This window comes from Condylura cristata, unplaced genomic scaffold (genome assembly GCF_000260355.1).
Source record: "Condylura cristata isolate star-nosed mole 26May11 unplaced genomic scaffold, ConCri1.0 scaffold00001, whole genome shotgun sequence".
NCBI classification, from domain to species: domain Eukaryota; kingdom Metazoa; phylum Chordata; class Mammalia; order Eulipotyphla; family Talpidae; genus Condylura; species Condylura cristata.
Genome location: NW_004567102.1, coordinates 63039921 through 63061071, shown reverse-complemented (window position 1 = coordinate 63061071; position 21151 = coordinate 63039921). Strand labels below are relative to the sequence as shown.

At 38.2% G+C, this 21151-nt stretch overlaps 1 protein-coding gene and 1 non-coding gene across 3 annotated transcripts; one reads left to right on the top strand and one right to left on the bottom strand.

Annotated features, from left to right (window-relative positions):
* Window positions 1–72, top strand: TRNAE-CUC. Its single transcript has one exon. It is a non-coding gene; the product is annotated as a tRNA-Glu (tRNA).
* Window positions 73–11186: 11114 nt separating this feature from the next.
* On the bottom strand, window positions 11187–21083 carry HEY2 (hes-related family bHLH transcription factor with YRPW motif 2). 2 transcript variants are annotated; one of them, XM_012720456.1, is made up of 5 exons: window positions 20775–20897; window positions 18919–18997; window positions 18703–18786; window positions 16288–16369; window positions 11187–12156 (listed from the first exon to the last, which is right to left on the bottom strand). In XM_012720456.1, exons 2-5 carry the CDS (start codon window positions 18940–18942, stop codon window positions 11468–11470), a joined length of 879 nt encoding a protein of 292 aa, XP_012575910.1. In that variant the 5' UTR covers window positions 18943–18997; window positions 20775–20897; the 3' UTR covers window positions 11187–11467. The 2 variants fall into 2 exon arrangements, with proteins under 2 accessions (XP_012575910.1, XP_004673885.1); XM_004673828.2 differs by lacking the exon at window positions 20775–20897 and adding an exon at window positions 20909–21083 and having other exon boundaries at window positions 11333–12156.
* Between the last annotated feature and the right edge of the window lie 68 nt (window positions 21084–21151).

Below are 21151 nucleotides of genomic sequence, written 5' to 3'. Positions count from 1 at the left end.
TCCCTGGTGGTCTAGTGGTTAGGATTCGGCGCTCTCACCGCCGCGGCCCGGGTTCGATTCCCGGTCAGGGAAATTCTGTTTTTTTCCTCTTTCGACAACGGAATAGTATCTTTCATCTTATTTTTAAGTGTTAGTTGTTGCTGGCTTGCTTCAAGTAAATGAACAGTTCTGCTAATTATAGAATATTAAAATGCACAAAATGAAGAATTATGTAAATTAAATAATAGTTTTTTTTTTAAAAAAAAGTCAGCTTTTTATTCATGAGCTTAATGTTCCAAAATAAAACTTTGTATAATGCTTCAGGAAAGCTCTTGAAAGCAACACAAGGTAATCTGATAAAAATTTCAACCACAGCATATTAAATAAACAGGGGTAAGGATGAGAGATTTCCAATAACTGCCCAAAGAATACCTTATGGAACTTTAAAGCCAAGCCATTGACCATAGGTATAAAACAAGAAATCCATATACTTTCATAATGGGAAAATTAATTTATTTGCATAGGAAAAAATTATAGAATATTATTTAATCAAAGATTTAAAGGACATCATACTTATTTACGGAAAATACTATTTTCCATTAAATACATTAATTCTAAAGTACTCAAAATATTTAAGTAAAATTTTGTTAAAGACACTCCTGAAAATATGTATTTGCCAGCATTTGAAGATAATTTGGATATGTATACAAGCAGTATCTTTCTTTACACCTATGTTCAGAATTGAGTTTTTTTTGTTTTTTGTTTTTTGGGGTTTTTTTGACTAATGAAAGAAGGAAACCTGTTTTAGGAGGGATTATACCAATTCTGCATCATGTTTAGTGTCTACTTCTATATATTCAGATTATATGCATTTTACACCAAAGCAGGAGCCTAGTTGATCAGTTTGCTTCTTTTCCTGCTTATTGCCTGCTCTTCTTGGAAGAAATATGAGTGACCAATAAACCTTTGAAGAAAGGATTTATTTTGTCATGAGGAAATGCAAATTAAAATAAAAGAGATTGTGTGGTTGATAGTAGATTGTGATGAGATATTTGGTGATGGGAACACTGTGATAGATATAGATATGGATGTGGATATACATATATAGACATCTAGGTGATGAGGTAAGAAACTATATACCCAAAGTTGATACAATGTGGTAAATTAGTGTTACCCCAGAAGAAGACTCTATTTACACCTATCAAAGTGGCAAAATTGGAAAAACCTAACAAAATCAAGTATTGGCAAGGATGTAGAACAACTGAAACTCTTACACATTAGTGGTGGGAGTGTAAATTGATGCAACAAAATAATTTTGGAATGAAATTTGGCATTATCTAGTAAAATCAGTGGTCCCAGCAATTCAACCCCTAGGAAATCCTGTATGTGAGCATCAGGAAATAATAAAGATTGACAGCAGCAGCGTCATAAAAAAGACCCCAACTGAAAGAAAACAACCTAAATGCTCATTGAGAGTAGAGTGACTGAATATTGTAGTAGAGTCATATAATAAAATACTGCTTAGAAATGAAAATAAATGTATTGCCAACATAATGAAAATATTAAATTTAAAAAGCAAAATAGAAAATATTAAATTTAAAAAGCAAACACATGCAGAATGATCTCACCTTATACGACGCTTTAAAATGCTAAATAAAAATACCATTTATTCATAAGTTTATGTTTATGTGTGTGTGTGTGTGCACATGCGTGTAACTAGAAATCAAAGCAAAGTAGTGGTTACTCCTGGCTAGTGCAGAATAAAGAGAAAGAATTGGGTAAAAAGCTGCCAGGGCGCTTTTATGGGTAGTGAAAAGCGTGGTGGCGAATACATGATGTTAGTTTCTGTTTCATTATTTATAGCTTACATATAAAGTCTACTATTTTCTTTAACAATTCAATTTTCTTTAACACTTTAAATAGAATGAAAAACAATAAGGAATGAATGATAATATTTAAGTAAATTCCTTGACATAATGATATGCAAGCAATATTTAGTTGAGCAAAATTGTACTTTCCATTCTAAAACAGGCAAGTTCCAGGCAGTTTAAAAGTGATACATGAGAAAACTAGCCGCAAGGTGGCACCCAAGTCTCATGCGTCTCGGATACAGTTAACCTTAGTGCAGGCATCTGTGATGGCATATTGGAAATAGTTAGTCTAGAATTTATTGTATTCATGGAAACGTGAGGGGGTTTTCGTTTTAAAATTCCCTTCTTGTTTCATCAGATATGCTTGGTTTTAGTTGCATATATACTGAGCCATGAGATTAAAGTTTGGGGAAAGCAATTCAAGTATATATGTAAATTCAGTGTGTCTTAGCAGGCCTAGCATAGGCCCTCCGTCATTCATTAATGTATGCCTTCATTTAACCAGTATCTGAGTATGTTTTGAATTTCTCTTTTGTACCAGACACAAGATTATGTTATTATGCTCTGAAATCCTTTGTACATGCTACTAATTCTATACTAAAGCTACTAATGTGGTAGGAGAATGCTGTGCTATGTGTTTGCGAATAGGTGTGTAAATGGAAAAATAGAAGTTGTGTGCAAGAGCTAATGAGATTTATTGTGGGTCAAAAGACACTTTTAATACTCTAAATTTGAATGAACTGCAATACCATTTATTGGGTGTACTATGTGCCAGGTCTTATGAATATGCTCTCAGGTAATCCTCAGAAAATTCTGTAAAATAAGTGTTTTCAATTCTATCTTACTAATTGGTGATTTTTACAAATTCACAAAACTAATAAACTTTTTAGATGTATCCAAATCTATCTGCTTTTAGAACCTGTCCTTTTCAGTTACTATACTATTCATCACATTCATTGGAAAGCAGATTTTAAAAACTGACATATCTGCTGAATAAAGATAAATTCACTCGAATTAAAATTATAAATCAAAGTTTTTAAAGAAGTCTGTAGAAAAAGTACTATTGACTTTAATAAGCTTTCTCATCTTTAAAAAACAAACTCACTTTATAGACTTGATTTAATTTAACCAATTAAACATGCATTATCCTGAATATATCCTGAAGTGCATGATCATCAAGTAAGTAAGCTCTTCATGTCTTTATTGTGTCAGAGAAGGCACACAGAATTTAAAAGTCATAGATTAAAAATAAATAATCAGACAAATAACTTTACTACTTCTCATTATGTCCTATCCTGAGGACAACCAGTTGTGATCTTTCCTTTGTATATCACCAGATCCCTATTATCTGGATTATGGGAAGCAAGGCCTTGGAGTTTGGAGAAGTGGCTAAATGCATTTTATATAGAGGTCCCACTCTTCTGTTGTTATGTCTGAGGCTCCGGCTCTTGCTCTTGAGTGTGCTTAGGGTTTGACCAACACTTCAAAGGAGAAGTTCTGTTGTAAGAAATGGTCAGTATTGACCAGATATTCATGGGTTTATTGTGAGACCATTCCCATTGTAACAGGGTAGTCCCTAAGAAAAGGGGAAGTTCCAGGTTCCCTGGAGCTGAGCAGAGAAAAAGGAGAGGGGAGAAGAAAAGAAAGATGTAGGATGGAGAGCAGAAGAAGGACCTGAGGAAGCCACATGGAGCAGCAAGCATGTGATGAAGAAACCGTGCTTGTTTCCTGACCCTGGACTGGTTAAGGCAGATGTGGGTGAGAGCCCTGTAGGGAGGTGACTATGGCAGTGTTTATATTGATTTTGATTTTGCTCTTTTCCTCCCATATTTGTCTGGCCATTTCTGACCCTTTTCTATGGGTCCCAGCCAGAAGGTGTTTTAGTCTAGTGGCAGCTTTCAGGCCTTGCTTTGGACCAATCCCTTTTGGGTTGACTTTTGCCCACGAGGGGATGGGTAACTTCATGTGTTTGATTTAGAAGTTATATTCTTTGTGTTCTATATTATATGCTCACTGTATTAAAGTCCCTTTTCATTAAAGTTTTATATGTTTTGTCTTAACGCGGCGGATGGCAGAACCCACTTAGAGCAGTCAGGTTTGGGGCTTCAGGGGTGTCTCTCTCTCCCTGTCCTGTAACACCATGATTATTATGGTCAGGAGGCATTTAGTGTTTAAGTCTTGGTGCAACACATATTCTTTAAATCTGTTTGATGAGGAAGCAGTGATGAACTTATGGGTATCTTTGGGGGGTGGGGGATCTACTGAACTTTGAAGGGGGCACATGGCCCATCAAGTCCCCTTACTGTAGCAGTAAAAGACATTCATTACAGAGGCAATACTTGCCCACGGAGCTTGGTCGTACCTTCATCGAATGGTCGCCATGCTCTGCTTGGGCTCTGATGATGTTGTACTAGGCTGTGGTTATCTTTCTGGTGTCAGAGGTATGTCAAAACAATAACGTAAGTCTTACAGCAGCTGTTAGAGTGACCAGAAAGTGTAACTGGCTTAGTTTTGTTTAGGAGGTGACTTATGTCTGTGAAAGAAATGTGCTGTGAGGAGAGTAAAATACAGCCTGTGTGCCTCTGTGTTTTGCCCTCCTGAATGCAAACACATTTCCATTATCTTGTCAGACCCTGAGGGAAGTCTGTTTCAACCAGCTGTGCTGGAACAAACTGGTTGGACAGGGAGGAGGCCAGCTCTGTGGGCCCAGGACATCTACCCAAACAGAACTACATAAATTTCTACCATACTGTTTCAGTGAAGGGAGGAAATAGTCTATAAGTTCTCTATCACTAAGGAGAAAAAAGTCCGATGAAAGGTATTCTTTCAATAAGCAGTTTTATCATATGGTAAATAATAGCTTTATAGCTTCTAATCAAGACAGAAGGGGTTGATACAAGACATTCAGTTGCTCTAGAAGTTTATGAGCAATTTTAAATTCATCACCCTACTTATACAAGTGAAACATTATAATAAAGCTATTCTTTACAAAGTACTTTATCTCCTGCATGAGAAAACTGACTGTTTTCATTGCAATAAAGACACAAAACTAACATAATGTAAGAAACTTTGGAGTCAACTTGCTGAAAGACAGTCATCATTCTATCCCTTAAAAAAAGCTCTTCAGGGCCCTCCCTGGTTGCGCAGTGGGTTAAAGCACAGCACAAATAAGCTAAAGCCACTTCAGCATGAGTTCCCTACCCCGGAGGTGATCCACTTGGCTGGCTGACCTCTCCTGACCCGCCCGCTGCTCCCCTCAGCAGTGTACTTTGTCAATCAGCCTTTTCTGCTCCTTACTCTGTCGCTAGTGAATCCTCTCACCACCCTTTCACCTCTGGCCTGTACTCCAGTTCTGTATGCACAAATAAATAAATCTTTTAAAAAAAAAAAAAGCTCTTCAGACACTTTGTTATATGCACATACCATTTCATATGCATACATTTCTTCATTCTCACAGATTGAGAATGAAGAATCACAGCAGAGACCTCAGTTATCAGAACACTGAGGGCTTGCGGCATATAAAAATACTTCTGGTTATAAAATCTTTGAAAAATTATACACTTATAAATTGCTCCCTGGTATAGAAAACAAAGTTAACTATAGTCCAAACTGTTAATGTTATTTAGAAATTCCTGGTTATGAGAATTGCTAAAGTGGACGTGTAAATGAACAGGACAACATTCTTCATAGACCAAATGAAGAATGTTGTTTTATGGCATGAAGGATCTGGAATGTATAAGCAATTATAATAATCTAATATTTGTCTCTTAAAAAAGCCTTATCTCTTTTTTATGCATACAGAACTGGGGTACAGGCCAGAGGTGCAGGGGAGGTGAGAGGATTCACCAGAAACAGAGTGGGGAGCAGAACAGGCAGATGGACAAAGTACACTGCTGAGGGGAGCAGTGGGCGGGTCAGGAGAGGTCTGCCACACCATGTGGTCACCTCCGGGGCAGGCGGGAATCGAACTGATGTGGAAATGGCTTTAGATTCTTAGAGCAGTGCTTTAACCAGCTGCGCCACCAGGGAGGGCCCAAAAAAACTTATTTTATATCCCATGAAAGATTAAAGATTATTTTTTCTTTTCCAACTCAATTTACTTTGTGCTCTAATCTTAATTCCTCATTTTCTTGCCGCACCTTTGTAACCATGTTGAAGATTATGGAGTATTCTCCTGTAGTCTTTACAAAGAGGAAGTATAATGATTAAGATTAGGTAGGTGTGACCACCTTGAAAATAGAAAGCTTAAGCTGGGGAACTGCTAAATTGACTTCCTTCTATGTTGTTTTATAAATAGTTACTTCTCTTTTTAAATCCTTTCCTATGTTAAAAGGATAAGATGGTGGAGGTTTTATGCTAATCTCATAGACAGCTTTAACTTGTCATTAATCAAAATTATTTCACAAGGTTAAAATTCTTGATTATTCTAAATGAGCTTAAGTTCCCCCCCCCCCCAAAAACAAAAAAAAAACTATCAAAACTCACAGCCCAAAGGTAAAAAGTAGGGAGTCAGACAGTCTCAAGTTGAGTCATAGCTCAATCTACTTGGTATGACCTTGGGCATTTAACTTTATTTCCCCATCCCTAATGTATAAAGATAGTATATCTGCTCTATAGGGCAGTTACAAAGCTTAAATAACATTTCAAACACATAGAATTAAGCACAGAGAACAGCCAAATAGGATTCACAGTTATTACATTTTATTTTCTTTTTTAGATCTGTGATTATCAGTGGTCCTGTGAGTTACAGCCGAGGCCCAATTCCCTGATCAATCGTTTTTTTAAGATTTATTTTATTGTGCATACAGAACTGGGGTACAGGCCAGAGGTGCAAGGGCGGTGAGAGGCTTCACCAGAGACAGAGTGGGGGCTGAACAGGATGACTGGCTAAGTACCCTGCTGAGGGGAGCAGCAGGCTGGTCATGAGAGGTCTGTCTTGCCATGTGGTCGCCTAGGAGCAGGGGAGAATCGAACTCATAGGAAGAACTCATGAGGAAGTGGCTTTAGCTTCTTAGTCCTGTGCTTTAACACGCTGCGCCACCAGGGAGGGCCTCCCTGATCAATCTTTGTCTTTACTTTTGAAGTTATAAGGGAGGGAGAAAGTACCACCTGGACTTACAGAACCCTTTCTCATAGGATTCTGCCTTATGAGAGATCTCTATTGTGAAGGAGTTTTTCACCTTAATTAAGGTCTCCCATCAAGTTCAGAGACTTATCCTCCCAAAGAGATGAGCTATAGTCACAGTTATGATGTCATTTGCTGTAATGCTTTGGCATAGTTGCTGAAATAACCACAATCTCAGTGATGGCTTAGATCCTAAAAGAATTACAAGGGGAAAGGAAACTCCATTCTTCAGTAAAATGCAGAAATAGGATTCATTATATCAGACAATAAGAAAATGAAAAGCTTTTTAAAATTCATCTTCAGATCATTATGTTTACAAAGTCAATGCAGATTTTTCTGATTTGACCAGGGCCCTGAGGGGAATTTTAAAAGTTAAGTTGGCCACAATTTAATTCTGCATAGATCATCATGTCACTAGTCACAGATTTTTAAAATTGCATTCAAGTATAAAATTATGTGCCTAGAATTGTCTCAAATGCAAGAGGCACTTTTCATTTTTATATCTTGGGAAGTAGCAATTTCATTGTAAGTTATGAGCGGTGCTTCTCTTCTTACAACTGACTTTATACCAATAGTCTATCTTGCAACGATGGAAGCTTAGACTTAAGAATTCGGGGTTTTTAAATTCTTTTTGTTGTTTTTTTTTTTGGTTGCTTTTTTTTTTTTTTTTTTACTTTATTGCTTGTCAAAACCATTAGTTTGATTTTTTAGGGAGGTTATTCCAAAGGCTTCTTTAGGTTGATTATTTTTTATTTTTTTTTTTTTTTTGGATTCCCGGCCCATTTATTATTGGATTTTTTTTTTTGTTTTGACATTACTTTAAGAGTTCCTCAGATTTCTTCAATAGGATAGAAATCATATTTATAGTAGCAAGATGAGGAAGACTAAAAATCTTCCTCATCAATTCCCAGAAGCCCCTCTATCAGAAGGATAACTCCTTCGAGGGTCCCCCAGAATAGTGAGGGTGGCAGCCTTATCTAGCACAGTGGGGCAGTGTGCAGTGTGGCCATTCAAAGGCTGACACACACAGCACAGAGCTCACACACAGTGGCTACTCAGTAAATACCTTCTGGCTCACAGATGTGAAACACACAGTGTTCTAACTTGGCATATATTTAGCTTTGAACATTTGGGAGAAAAATTTCTAAAAATGTCCCCCTCTTGTATCCTACTAAAACCCCTACTAATTAATTTTGGGACTAACTTTAATACAAGTAAAAGTCACTAATAAGTCAGTTATTGAAAGTTCTTTGCCTTAATGAACTATAGAACTATTTCTTTCTATTTTGGAAGCAAATGTGAAAATTACCACACCCAAAAGAGGAGCATCATTTTCATAAATGTCTGAGAGATGGAATATTCAGGGAAAGTGGATAATAATAGTGAAATGTGATGTTAAAACCTGGTAAGAAACCTGACCAAAGGCCAATAAACCTAAAATGACTTGCAGTTATTATTACCTTTAGGAAAGCTAACAGCTTTTAGTGGTTATGTCATGAGTTGGTTTGCAAATGTTTTAATCAATTCTATTGAAAAGTAATAACCTGTGTGTAACTGGGAATTAAAAAATAGAATAAAAAGCACACACCAGTCAAAGAACAGAAAAGGAAGGAAAAAGAAAGATTTATCTTAAAATATATTATCCAATGAAAAACCCTTATGTCCAAAATCATTCCCTTTACCTCTAAAAGGTTCTCTGGGGGCCCTCCCTGGTGGTGCAGGGGGTTAAAGCACAGCACTAAGAAGCTAAAGCCACTCCAGCTTGAGTTCGATCCCCACCCAGGAGGTGACCACATGGCACTGGCAGACCTCTCCTGACCCTCCTGCTGCTCCCCTCAGCAGTGTACTTCATTAGTCAACCTGGTCTGTACCCCAGTTCTGTACGCACAAATAAATAAATCTTTAAAAAAGTTTTCTGGATGTTGACACTACAGTAGGCACAGAATTCGCTCTTAGATTTTAAAATTAAAAATAATTTATATGCCCTTTTGTCCACAAATCATGATTAGAAAACCTCAACTACTACTATATCTATTTTTCTATAAGCTACCTAATTCTACCAGAGCTAATTTTAGATATAATAGCCACGGAGATTACCAATAGGAGGAACATGGTGATATGTTTTTTGTCTTTTATTTTACCCACTTAACAGATGGAAGAAATTAGATAAATGATGGGCTTGGTTTTTTTTTTTTATAACTAATGTAAGTTATCACTTGTTTTCCTTTAATATTGAGCATAGTTGAGCATAATAAAAACATTTTCTCATTCTTTTCATGTATTTGGCCTAGTAGCTCTAGGAACTCTGAAACAGTCTCTTTTAGGCTTGGGGATAGCTGCAAAATTTCCACAGCAACAAAGAGTAATTTTCTTTAGGGCACACAGTATTTATCATCAGGATATAGTGTACACCTATCATGTATGCACAGGATGTTTTAGAACACTCAAAATTTGTTGTTATAAAATATACGACACAATTGAGCTTATTTCTATGTTAGGTGTACTCTCATTTTGAAATCTTGTATTTGTAAGTAATATTCAAAGAAACAAGATTAAGAATACAAGGCACAGGAAAGTGATCATTTCCAGCTTAATTGATTTGCCATCTCAAATAAATGTTATTTCTAAGCAAGTTGTGAATTATATTAAACAACTTTGAAAAATAAAATCTTTGATTTTTGGTTAGCAAAGGAAGACCTCCACCTAAAAAGCATGTCAACTTTTCATTCTGCAAAGCAACTCATCCACAGAAAAGCAGTCAAAAAGGACTTCATTTAATTAGTGTAATGTAGACTTTTGCATAGAAAAAGGTTACAAGGTAATGGAAAAAGATTAGGTACAGTAATTTTAAAACAAATATTTAAAAGTATAATTTTGCATAATGTTTAACATTCTCATAGTGTTTATTGCTTTCTCCACACAGCAGAGAAATGAAGTGCATAATACATGCTGTGTCTTTAATCTTTCAAACATAAAATCCCACATGCTCAACTTCAACTTCAACTTAATAAGAGATTATTTTGTCATTAAACAAAAAACAAAAACAAAAACAAAAACAAAACACCATTATGAAGCTCTAATCTAGGCATGGGCAAAAATAATTTATGTACATCCATCGCATACATTCATCTTTATTTGGGATTAAACACAGTCATGAGTTTGACAAAGAACACTTAAAAATCGTGGCTTTTCTCTTCCAATGCTCTCTCATGTCTCATCACCTATAGAAATGAAACTTTTCCCAAGAGGTGACAAGAACAGATATATGTTATGAGGACAAATGAAAGGATATGTAAAAATAGCTCAATTGCAACTGAATAAATTATCCAAACTTTTACAAACCAGGGAGTTTTCAAGTAGGCCTCTGGAGGTTCCTCAGCAGGCAGCTACTTCTAGGTGCACTCTGTAAGTATATCATCACCATAGAAAAGCACCATGTTTTCAGCAATGGGAAAAAAAAATGCCTGAGGGCTTGTAGGCAAGACAGAAATGGTTGTTAATCTGAGTAGTGATGGAATAATTGCTTATCTGAATGCATTGCTAAATGTCACCATTGGCAAGTCTGTACAAAGAAAGCAAACTAAGATAAAACTAGGTCTTTCAACTTGAAATTAATTTCTGCAATCGTTTTACCAATTAAAAACCTACTGGTTTGTGGCCTCCCTGCTGGTGCAAGGGGTTAAGTCTTGGCACCCTGAAGAGATCTGCAGCATGAGTTGAATTCAATCGTTGGCCAGGAAGCTGAGGGCACAGCAGACCTCTCCTGTCTTGCCTGTTTGCAGAGCATTTCAGTAGGTCCGCCTGTTCTGCTCTCCTCTCTTTCTCTGGTGAATCCTTTCACCACCACTCCTCAACCTCCACAGCACCTCTGGCTTAGCCTCCTGTACTTGTATGCATAAATAAAAAAAAAATAAATCTTAAAAAAAAAAAAAAGCCCTGTTGGTTCCAACAGAGTACTTTTGTCTGGCATTGTATTAAAAGGTCTGCAGCCTATGGCAAGACTTCTGTCCCTTAACTTTCTTAACAGCTATGCTCTTCTTCACTTGTGCAAGTTATATGTTCAGAAGAAAACTTTATTAGCTCAGGCACTTAGGAAACATGAATATATATATATTTTCCATTTAGTTTCAAAAGAATTCAATCAGGGAATTTTTCTTTCCCAATTCACAAACTGGTGCACTGCTGGATGGTATAGTCCATATATTTTCCAGGAAATGTCTAAATAGAAACAAGTGTGAAGTTTTCATTTGCTGACATCACTTGCCAAGCTGCCTTAACCCACCAACCAACCAACCAAACAAACAAAAAAAAAACCAAAAAGAGAGAGAAAGATAATACCACATTTCCACTTGTGAGGTTTGTGTCTGAAATAGTTTTATTGTTCCTTTGTGGATCTGGAGACATCTGTATGGCTACTTTCAGGTGCAGAGCTGTCAAGCTGACTCTGAAATGAAGGACATTCAGTTACTATCGCAAGAAGTTCAATGGAAACTTAAAATGCTCCCACTTCTGTTCCCCAGGGTCGGTAAGGTTTACTGTTTGTTCCATTGCTTGTCTGCTGAGGGCTGGATGTGGCTGTGACCGACAAGGGGGGGCTGATTGCGGTGGCAGCTGCCACAGCAGCAGCTGCATTTGGGGGGAGCATGGGGAATGCCCCTGCAAAAGACAGAGGGAAGCTGTGTGCAGCGGCAGTGGCTGCTGCAGCGGCTGCATGGACAGTGGCCGAGAGGGACAAGAGAGAAGTGGAGAGAGGTGGCACGCAAGGGGCGACGCTGCCCGTCGATGGCATCCGGAGAGCAGAATCTGCGTGGGCAAACGTGGCTGTGAGGAGCGCAGAGCCGTGGGCAGGAGGCACTTCTGAAGCTGTGGAGAGGCGACAAGGTGTTGACTCGGAGACATGGAGTCCATTGGGCTGGAGTAAGGCTGCGGGGAGGTGGTGGAAGGCTGCGGCCCAGTGGTGAGGATGGAGGGGGTGGTGGTGGTGGTGGGCCAGAGAGGACGTCATTGCCGCAGCCTCCCGCTGCGAGGCGCACGTGCTGAGATGAGAGACTAGTCGCACCCGCAGGGGATCAGAGGAATCCAGGCCTTCCACTGAGCTCAGGTACCTGGCCACTTCTGTTAAACACTCTCGGAACCCAATGCTCATGAAGTCCATGGCGAGAGCATGTGCGTCAAAGTAGCCTAAAAGGGGGTTCAAGCAAAGTAGGGGTGAGGGGAGAAGTGAGAGAAAGTGATACAGTTACTAAGAGTAACTACCATCAATGCTGCACTCTGCCCTGCAGAAGATTTGAGTTTTAGGAATGACAATCCTTTCTCCATAACCCTCCAGCTACTCATGGTTTTAATTTTTGCAGAAGAGCATACTTTGCAATATGCAGGTGTCACAACTCTGCCAGTGCTCTACACTACAGTTGTTCTAGCAACCAAATGACACAGTGCTGCAGGGGGCGGAGGGGGGGGGTAGTCAGGGGTAGGTGGGTGGAATGAAGAATTAAGAACACCCGTGTCTCAAATACTTCCAGAAAAAAACAGTGTCTCTCCTCTTGTGTTTTGGGATATGAAATTCCCTAGTAAACTTTTTCACAGAAATAGAGTTCCAGTCTTTCAGTCTCGGTCACGTGAGTTGGAGATTAAAGGCTTATCTGAAACATCCTCACTCTATTGACATTTAGAATAGAGATTTAAAATCTATGTTAGCAGCTTGAGGACTTGACTTAAAAATGTGTTAGAATCTCTTAATAAATTCATAAATACTTTTGACTCACAGTGTTTTTTTAAATCAACAAAGTGAAAATGTCTTGGCATTACTTTGGATAAAAATTAGTGAAATCAGAATGATTTAAAAGAAAATCTAGTTACTAATTTGAAGATCTTATTTGTCTATTAAGCACTTGTGAGGCTGCTTTACTAATATAAGATTACAATAACTCCAAGTTTTCTTGCAGTTCAAACATGTGTTTCCTTCATTAGTTAGCTTGTTTTTTCTTGGCATCCACTCAAAAAAATTATACACACTAATTGTATAGTATGCATGCATGTACCTCCACACTATGGTTATTACCATAAAAACAGCTAAAGTCCCCTTTTATCCAAGACAATATATTAGCATAGAAAATAGGAATGCATGATTATCATTATTTTTTAAAGATTTATTTATTTATGCATAAGAACTGGGGTACAGACCAGAGGTGTAGGAGTGGGAAGAGGATTCACCGGAGACAGAATAGGCAGACAGACAAAGTACACTGCTGAGAAGAGCAGTGGGCGAGACAGGAGAGGTTTGCGGCACCATGTGGGTCACCTCTGGGGCTGGGGATCGAACTTTAACTGAAGCCATTACGGCTGGCTTGTGGTGGTGAGTCCTAACCCACTGCACCACTAGGGAGAGCCCAGGAATGTCTGATTATTATCAATTCAAGATGCAATACTCATGCATTTGGGAAAATGTCATCACTTTGAGTGAGTGATAGTTAACATATGTATACATATTCTTTTAAGAATTTAGAATAAATTTTCAATTTGAAGGTTTAAATGACTTACTTTGGGGATGGGCGTATACTTAGATGAGAAACAACCACAGCAACCAAGGTTATTTTCACCTAAGGCATTTATTTACTATATTACCTTTTTTATGTTTATACAGGTCAAAGTATCACCTGTTTCATTTATTATATCTTAAAAATGAAACTATTTTTATTCTGAAATCAAAAGCACTTTGTGAAATAGTACTTGCAATATTACAAGTACCCATGAATTCCACGGAAATTTTAAATCCCAAAAAGACATCAAAGCAAAAATATATACCATTAAAACAGTAACGACAATAGCACAAAACTGATGTAAGAGAATATCACAAAATGTGGCAAAGCAGCAAGTAAAAGAACATCCCAGGACTTCAGCACAGTTAGCAAGGAAGCCTCTGGAATTAGAAGGGAACACTTTTCCTGAAAAAAGAGGCTCCCTGGAAATATTTTACATGAGAGTCCTTAGGGTTCTCTGTGGTTTTCAATACTTTGGGTTTCTATGAAAGAAGGAAGGAGGTGATCATTAGAATAGACAGAATCCATAAACCCATAGAGATGTAGAAATTTAGCTTAATCTACCAAACCCTCTCTGGAAACGACTGTAATGCCACTCAACTGTGAAGAACCAATAAACACAACTGGATCTCCAGAAACTTCCAAAAATGTTCACAAGTAGGCACAAAGTTAACTGAGGTTTGTTGCTGTATATGTCTTTCTCTGTTGTATCTTAAGGAATATAAATTATGTAAGTCTTATTTTATTGCTGAATACAGGAGGCAATGACAGCTATTGTCTCCTGTGACTGGATCTTGGGCCAATAACCATAACGCAGGGGCCCACCACTTCCTCTGCCAGCACTGCTCTACGGCTTCATGTCCATAAGCTTCCAACACTGGCCTCATTTCACAAACTAGAAACTGGGGCTGCGAGTGGTCAGTAGGCAGGATTTGGAATTAGGCAACCCAACTGCAGAGTCTAAGACCTTCACCACTATAGCATTCTTGAGTCTTCAACAATGTGAGCCCATCTGCCAGCCCTCCTTTTTCCAGGCCCACACCTTCTCCTGCTCAGTGACCTCTCTTTGTCCTGGCAACCAGGCCATTTGCACGGAGCTTGCTTGTTAAATGTCTATTCATAAGCTACTCTGGGACAAATTTTAGGACCATTCAGGTAGCCAAGAATAGCAACTAAGATGTAACTTAGTTTCTATAATAAAGCATAAGCACTATATTGCTCTTTAGAAGTATAGCTCATGCCAAATATTTGGGACCCTGATAAGAATTCTTAGCTTTGTACCTAATGATGCCCAGGGAGGGAGTACAACGAAACTTTTTTTTTGCACAAATGAAATTTCAGACAAGCTCCTAACATCCCAGGGTAGCCAACTATAGAGACAGAATCATGAGGCGGGGCCTGACTGGACAGAGTGCTCACCAAGCTCAGTCAAAGGCTCACAGCCAGCAGAGAACTTCTGTTCAGGTCACAGATGAGGTAGTGGCTAGGTTGGGCTGGGTCTCTGGTTACTATACTTTTACTTGGTTATCTTCTCGATTAGAGAAGAGTATTTGCATCCTAAGCACAGGGCTATATTTGAATGTGTGAAAATCATAATTCCATGCTAACTCAGGATGGCTATTTTCATTCAGATGCACCTTGAAAAGATGCAATGAAGGGTAAGTCACACGGGTAGACTTCTTAGCACAATGATGTACCCCTTCCTTCCTGCTGGAGATCAGGGCTGATGTCCCATAGGTCCTCAGGGTATGGTCTCCTAGAGTTAAATACTCAAATACTTCTACGCCAATCTGTCAGCAGTTACTTGCCTCCAATGTCCTGCCCCTGCCTGGATTAGGGCAAATTATGAAGTTATGTAGTAAAAGGTTGACATGCATTACAGAGAAGTCTCTAGGCTTTAGTTGTAGTATGTAGCTCCATGGGGCACCCTCTCCTTGCCCAGCTGTCAAAGATACTGCACACTATGTTTGATGATGATGATTAGCAAGGACCAGCATGAAGGGCAAAAATGGCACAAAAGGGCAAAATCAAGTGAGTGATGTTTGAGAAGATAATGAACTCTGACCGAATACTATAGCTTTCAGGATCTCAACCTACTGTTAGATAAAAGAAGGATCTGCCTCTCCTAAGTCACTATCCAGAACAGAGGATATTTCTCTCCAGGGCATGGGGCCCAGGACACCTGCACCTATTTGCTCTCTGCAAGAATGACTGTTCTATGAATAGCATCTAGCACAGAGATTCATTACCTGTACTTTAAATGTTCTGTGTGATCTAAATCCAAGACTAACCAAAATCTAAAAACAACAATGAAAATAACCCTAGAGTCACTTCCTTTGGAATAGCTGCAATATACTTAGTCCTGGCTCTGATTTAATGGGGAGGTTCAGCGAAGGGCAAAGAAGAGAAAACAGACTGCCTCTAACCTCCTGTTTTTGTTTGGATGTTTATGTGTTTGTTTTGTCTTTCTGTACAGATTCCAGCATGTGCTTCTGAAGTCCCAAACAAATCCTTGACCAGGCTGCTGTGAATGAAGCTTTACTCTCATAGTATCATGAAAGCAAACACAAGTCTCCAGGGTCAAGTGCTTCTTTTGTTCTAGATGTTCTTTCCCACGAGTTCAATCCTGCCATTAGCATTGATTTCCACAGCTTTAACTAGGCCCTTCTATCTCAGTTGTTAAAGAACTGCTCAACTATGATCTCCCACAATCATGGGGGGAAGAAGTGAAAAGCAAAGGTGGAAAAAGGGAAAAATGAAGTCACTTACTTACCTTTACCCCCGGTAGCTTGAAGCATCTTCAAATGATCCACTGTCATTTGTAGTATTTCAGCTTTTTCTAACTTTGCAGATCCCTTCATAAATAAATAATAACCTTATAAGTCCTCCAGAAACTGAATTACTGATTTACACTGAATCATCAAATTTCCTTTTAAAAAAGTAAAAAATTCTAAATTTAGTTATTCACCAAAAAATCTGAATTATTTCCATGCTTTAAATGAAAACACTGATTATTGTGCCAAAATAACTGATAGATATTTGTCATTTTAAGTTTTAAAAACTAAATACACAATACTTTTTTTAATCATAAGGGCAATTACCTCCTCCTAAGATCATTCCAACAAAAGTGAAATAGTTGCAAAAACTCAAACTTTACATCCAATCCCTAGCTTGATTAGTAATACCCTTTCTTAGGAGACATCCCATCTCTTTATTCACACTGATGTCTACCTTGGCTGAACCCAATTCTGGAGGGAAAGGCAATAGGGTTTTATCAAATGATCATTAAAATAGATCCTTTTCAAAAATAAAAAATTCTAGTTAAGTCTTTAAGGTATATCACACCAGAATACTGGTAAGCAGAACCAAAAATTAAAAAAGGACTTTTAAAAGTTTTTTTCCCTAGTAATTACCAGCAGGTGTCACTGTGAATTCCAAGATGATAACTAAGAAAACATAACTTACTACTTATTTAGAAAGCATGATAAGTGCTTAAGGAAATCTGAACCCTTTAAATAAATCTTAGTAAAACAATCTTGGAAGACATTTTTGTTTTCCCCTTTTATTAAAAAAAAAAAAAAAAGCAATCCCTGAACACCAATTGAAATACAAATGTGCCACCTCAAATTGTCTCAGAGGACTGTGGGTGGTTTCTAATTTCCTGGAAAAGATCCATAATTAAATCAATGTCTTTTGGAAAAGGACACTGAGGCTTAGTTCAGGTTCCTGTGTTTTATTTGTTTGTAAAAATTACCAGCACCCGGTAGATGGTGAGTGCTCCAGAGTTACTGAACTGCCTGAGAGAACACTCTCCTGATCGTATTGTGACAGAGCCAGCTCACTATGGGAAGTAGCCAAGCTCTGAAAATGGGAAAGCCTGTGTTTACCGTAAGTAACTGCCAAACAACTGGAGTTTGCTTTTAAGGTCTGTTTTAAGTCAACATTAAAAAAAAAAATCCAACAAATTGAGAAGAAAAAAATCACCAACTGTTTCTCCTAACTGTAGGCATTTCACTGCTCACAGCGAACACATTATTGATTAGAGCTTTTTTCATTTTCTGCTTATTGTCACTGAAAAAGCTACTAACTAAAATTAAGATTTTCACTTTACATTTAGCTAATCCCAGGCAGTTTCAGCATATAGAATGTCTTTTTTTTTCTTTTAAGAATACATGATCAATATCATATTACATCTTGTACTTCTGTCAATGTGCAACTTTTTCAAGAAGAGGTATACAATAATTTCAGTGAAAGTGACTAATAGCTAAAACTGAAGTTTCTGGATAATTTCCAAAGGTTTTATAGAGCTTGCCGTATGATGTTTATGGCTCATGAAGTAAACAGCAGATTGGGATAAACAAATAACTGCTGATATGTACCCTACTTGAAATAAATTAAAAATATTTTCAGCAAGGGTTTAATGCCATATTCTTTGAAAGATGCTTCTAGAAATCTGTACTATTAGCTATTTCAGCAGAAAAAAAAGGGACTTTACTAAAACAAGAGGAAGATTTGAACATTCGGCTTCCTACTTTTCTACATATATAAAATCTTTTTTGAAAAGGAATACTTGAATTATGAACTGGAACATTTAAGACTTATTTGACTTCTACTAAACTTCAAAAGGATTTTTTTTTACTAATTTACCAAAAAGGTGTCCCAAATAGAACATCATTATATTAACTCAGGGATTAAAATGAAAGCAAGGGGTTTAGTATATAAATTTTATTGTTATTACGATTTAGATAATATAGCTAGAGATGTGATTTACTGGAATTCGGTTATTTTTTAAATAAACGCTTACTTTTTTTTTAACAGTTTGAGACAAAAATTAAATTTCACACATGATATCTTTTATTTATTATTTTTTTTGAAGAACACTGAATACAGCATGGTTTTAAAGAAAACCACTACTGGTATTCATAGAAAGAACAGAGAAAGCATGAACACTGTTCCCCTTAAGGGGAAAATAAACTAAAGAATAGAAATGTTTTTCAACTTCATGATGGATTATGTTTTTAATAGTTCTGCCACAACAAAGCATTTTATTGAAATAGCTGCTCTGTGCCAGATCAGGGCACATACACCATTATTTTAATGAGCTTTAACAAGAACCCACATTCCCAGATGAGAGATTCAGATTTTTCTGAGCTTTTTAGTGGGGAGGTCAGGGTTGGGGGTAGCTTACTTGTTTTTCAAAAGCAGTTGGCACCAGTCGTCTCAACTCAGATAAACTGTTATTTATCCGATCTCGACGCCTTTTCTCTATAATCTGTTCCCCAGAAAACAAAACAACAGCAAAAGTGTATGAGTACACAAATGATAAAATTACTCACAATGGAAAAATACAACTGTTACACATTAGGCTGAATTACATGGAAAAAAAGAGAAAAAAATCACATACCCCTCTCCTTTTCTTTCTTGCCATAATCTGAGATGTTGTTGTTGGAGAATTTGATCTTATCACAGAGTTAGTACTTTGCCTGTGAAATAGGAAGACTGTCAGGTGCTGCATTAACATAATAACAGTTTCTTCTGGATACTTGATGGCCCCCATCACATACTTCAGAATTATTGCACAGTTCAAGTCTCAGTTATTTTATTCTTAATTCTTGCTTTACTGTTAACATACTGTGCTTTCAGACCTTGTATCTCTTTTCAGGAATCATGGAATTATGTCTTTTTCTTCCCTTCAATTTTTAATGGGTAATCCAGATAATATATCCATTGGCAAAAAGTTCCTGAGATTTGAAGTCTCCCAGTGAAATAGGATTAGTCAGGGTGAGAAGTTAGATATCAATACTTCCAAGTTCCACTAATAATGTTTCTTAAAAGTCAACTCATCTGTAATAGCACCCCTCTTCTCCCTCCCATCAGACATACCAAACAAAACAAAGCTATTTTAAAATAAAGGCCATGTTTAGAACTATCAAATAGATATACAGCCATCACTTGTCAAACTGTTGTCCCTAGATGCAATCTTCAAGAGAAACAAGTTATCTATTTTAAAACTAAAGTCATATCTCACAACATGAAAAAACGTGGCAAACTCAGTTTTACATACTAAATGAATATCCCCAGTTAAACATACCAATCATATGGAAATTAAAATTAAAACAATTACTAGATAAATGTTTTGCTTTGAAAATGGAACTGACGAGTATTTCTCAGTGTTCATTTTAACTTTAAACTTCTAGGAGCTGCAATCCATCTGGAGCTTACTAATGAAAAGGTATTTGGTATTGAAAAGTCAATTATTTTATCACATAGTTTTTATGATCCTTTTTAGTTTGTATCTGGTTCCCTTTATAATGTATGGGTACTATGCTTCTTTACAGTCTGGGATTCTCCAGGTCCCTCTTATTTGTTCTTCAATTTAGAAATGTTGTACACACCAGGTTCTTATTACCTCACCTTTTCACTTCTGGATCTTATTTCTGAATTAACTGTCCCTCTCATTCCCACCCCTTTTCAACTGGTTTCATCTTTCACATGACATCTTCTGTTTTTCAGATCTCATTTTTAAGACAATACACTTTAATACTTAGAAGATTCTCTGCAAACAACGTTGTTTTAAATATCTTTGCTCTTGTGATTTTAGGCAGGCTTCGTTTGTAGGTAATTCTATAATTCGAAAAACAATGTGAAGAAAACCAGTTTTCCAAGGGTAGAAGAATTTCGCTCTTTGAGTGACAGCTGCAGATAAATAATTAAGGTGCTTCTGGGGATGCCAATTAGAAGCAAATATCATTTGACCGCCTTGGAATTAAAAAGCCTCGGTAATCTCCCTCTGTCATTGGAAGAAAAGTGGAGGTCTGGCTTCTGTGATCAAGACCCGGTTCTGTACCAGATTAAAGAACAAGCAGTAAAAGAGATGGTGCCCAAACGACCCTACAAACGTCAACCTCCTGCCTGCCAAGTCAAACACGGTAAACCTGTGAAGCTCAACCTACTTAGCCTTGATATAGCAAATTGCTTTAATTTCTCCAAAAGACAAGCCATCTTTTTTTGGTTTTTGTTTTTCTTTTTGCCCGGCCCATTTCGAAGGTGCTCTCAAATAGGTTCAGCGGCCAGGACGTCACCACTCGTCCCGACGTGCCAGCCCGCGCTTCCAACGCTGACAACCCGGGACCCTCCCTCGCCAACTCCAGCACGTTCTTGCATTCGCGCCGGGGGTTCTGCCCGCTCCACCCCCTGAGTGGAAAACCAACATCTCCCGCCACACCCCGTCGTAGGCTCCCTGAGCGCCCTCCACGCTACCTTTCACCAGCAAAAGTTTCCCCGCTTTGGTAGGACACAGCAGAGAGAAGCCTCGGGAATTCTAAGGAGCAGCCAGTGCACAGAGATCCCCGACGCCTCGGGCTCGGGGCAGCGCCCGCTGAACCCAAGCTCACCCCGAATAATTGTTCTCGCTCCCCACGTCGATGGTCTCGTCCATGTCGCTCTCGGAGGTCGTCTCCTCGCAAGGGCGCTTCATCGCGGTGCCGACAGCGCGGGACGCAGCCCGGCCAGAACCAGCAACACCGAGCGGAGCGCAGCGCCCTCCCTGCCTACCTCCTCCCTCTCTCCCTCCTTCCCTCCCTCCCTCCCTTCTTCCCTCCCTCCTAGGGCCGGGCAGGACGCGGCTCTAGCGGTGG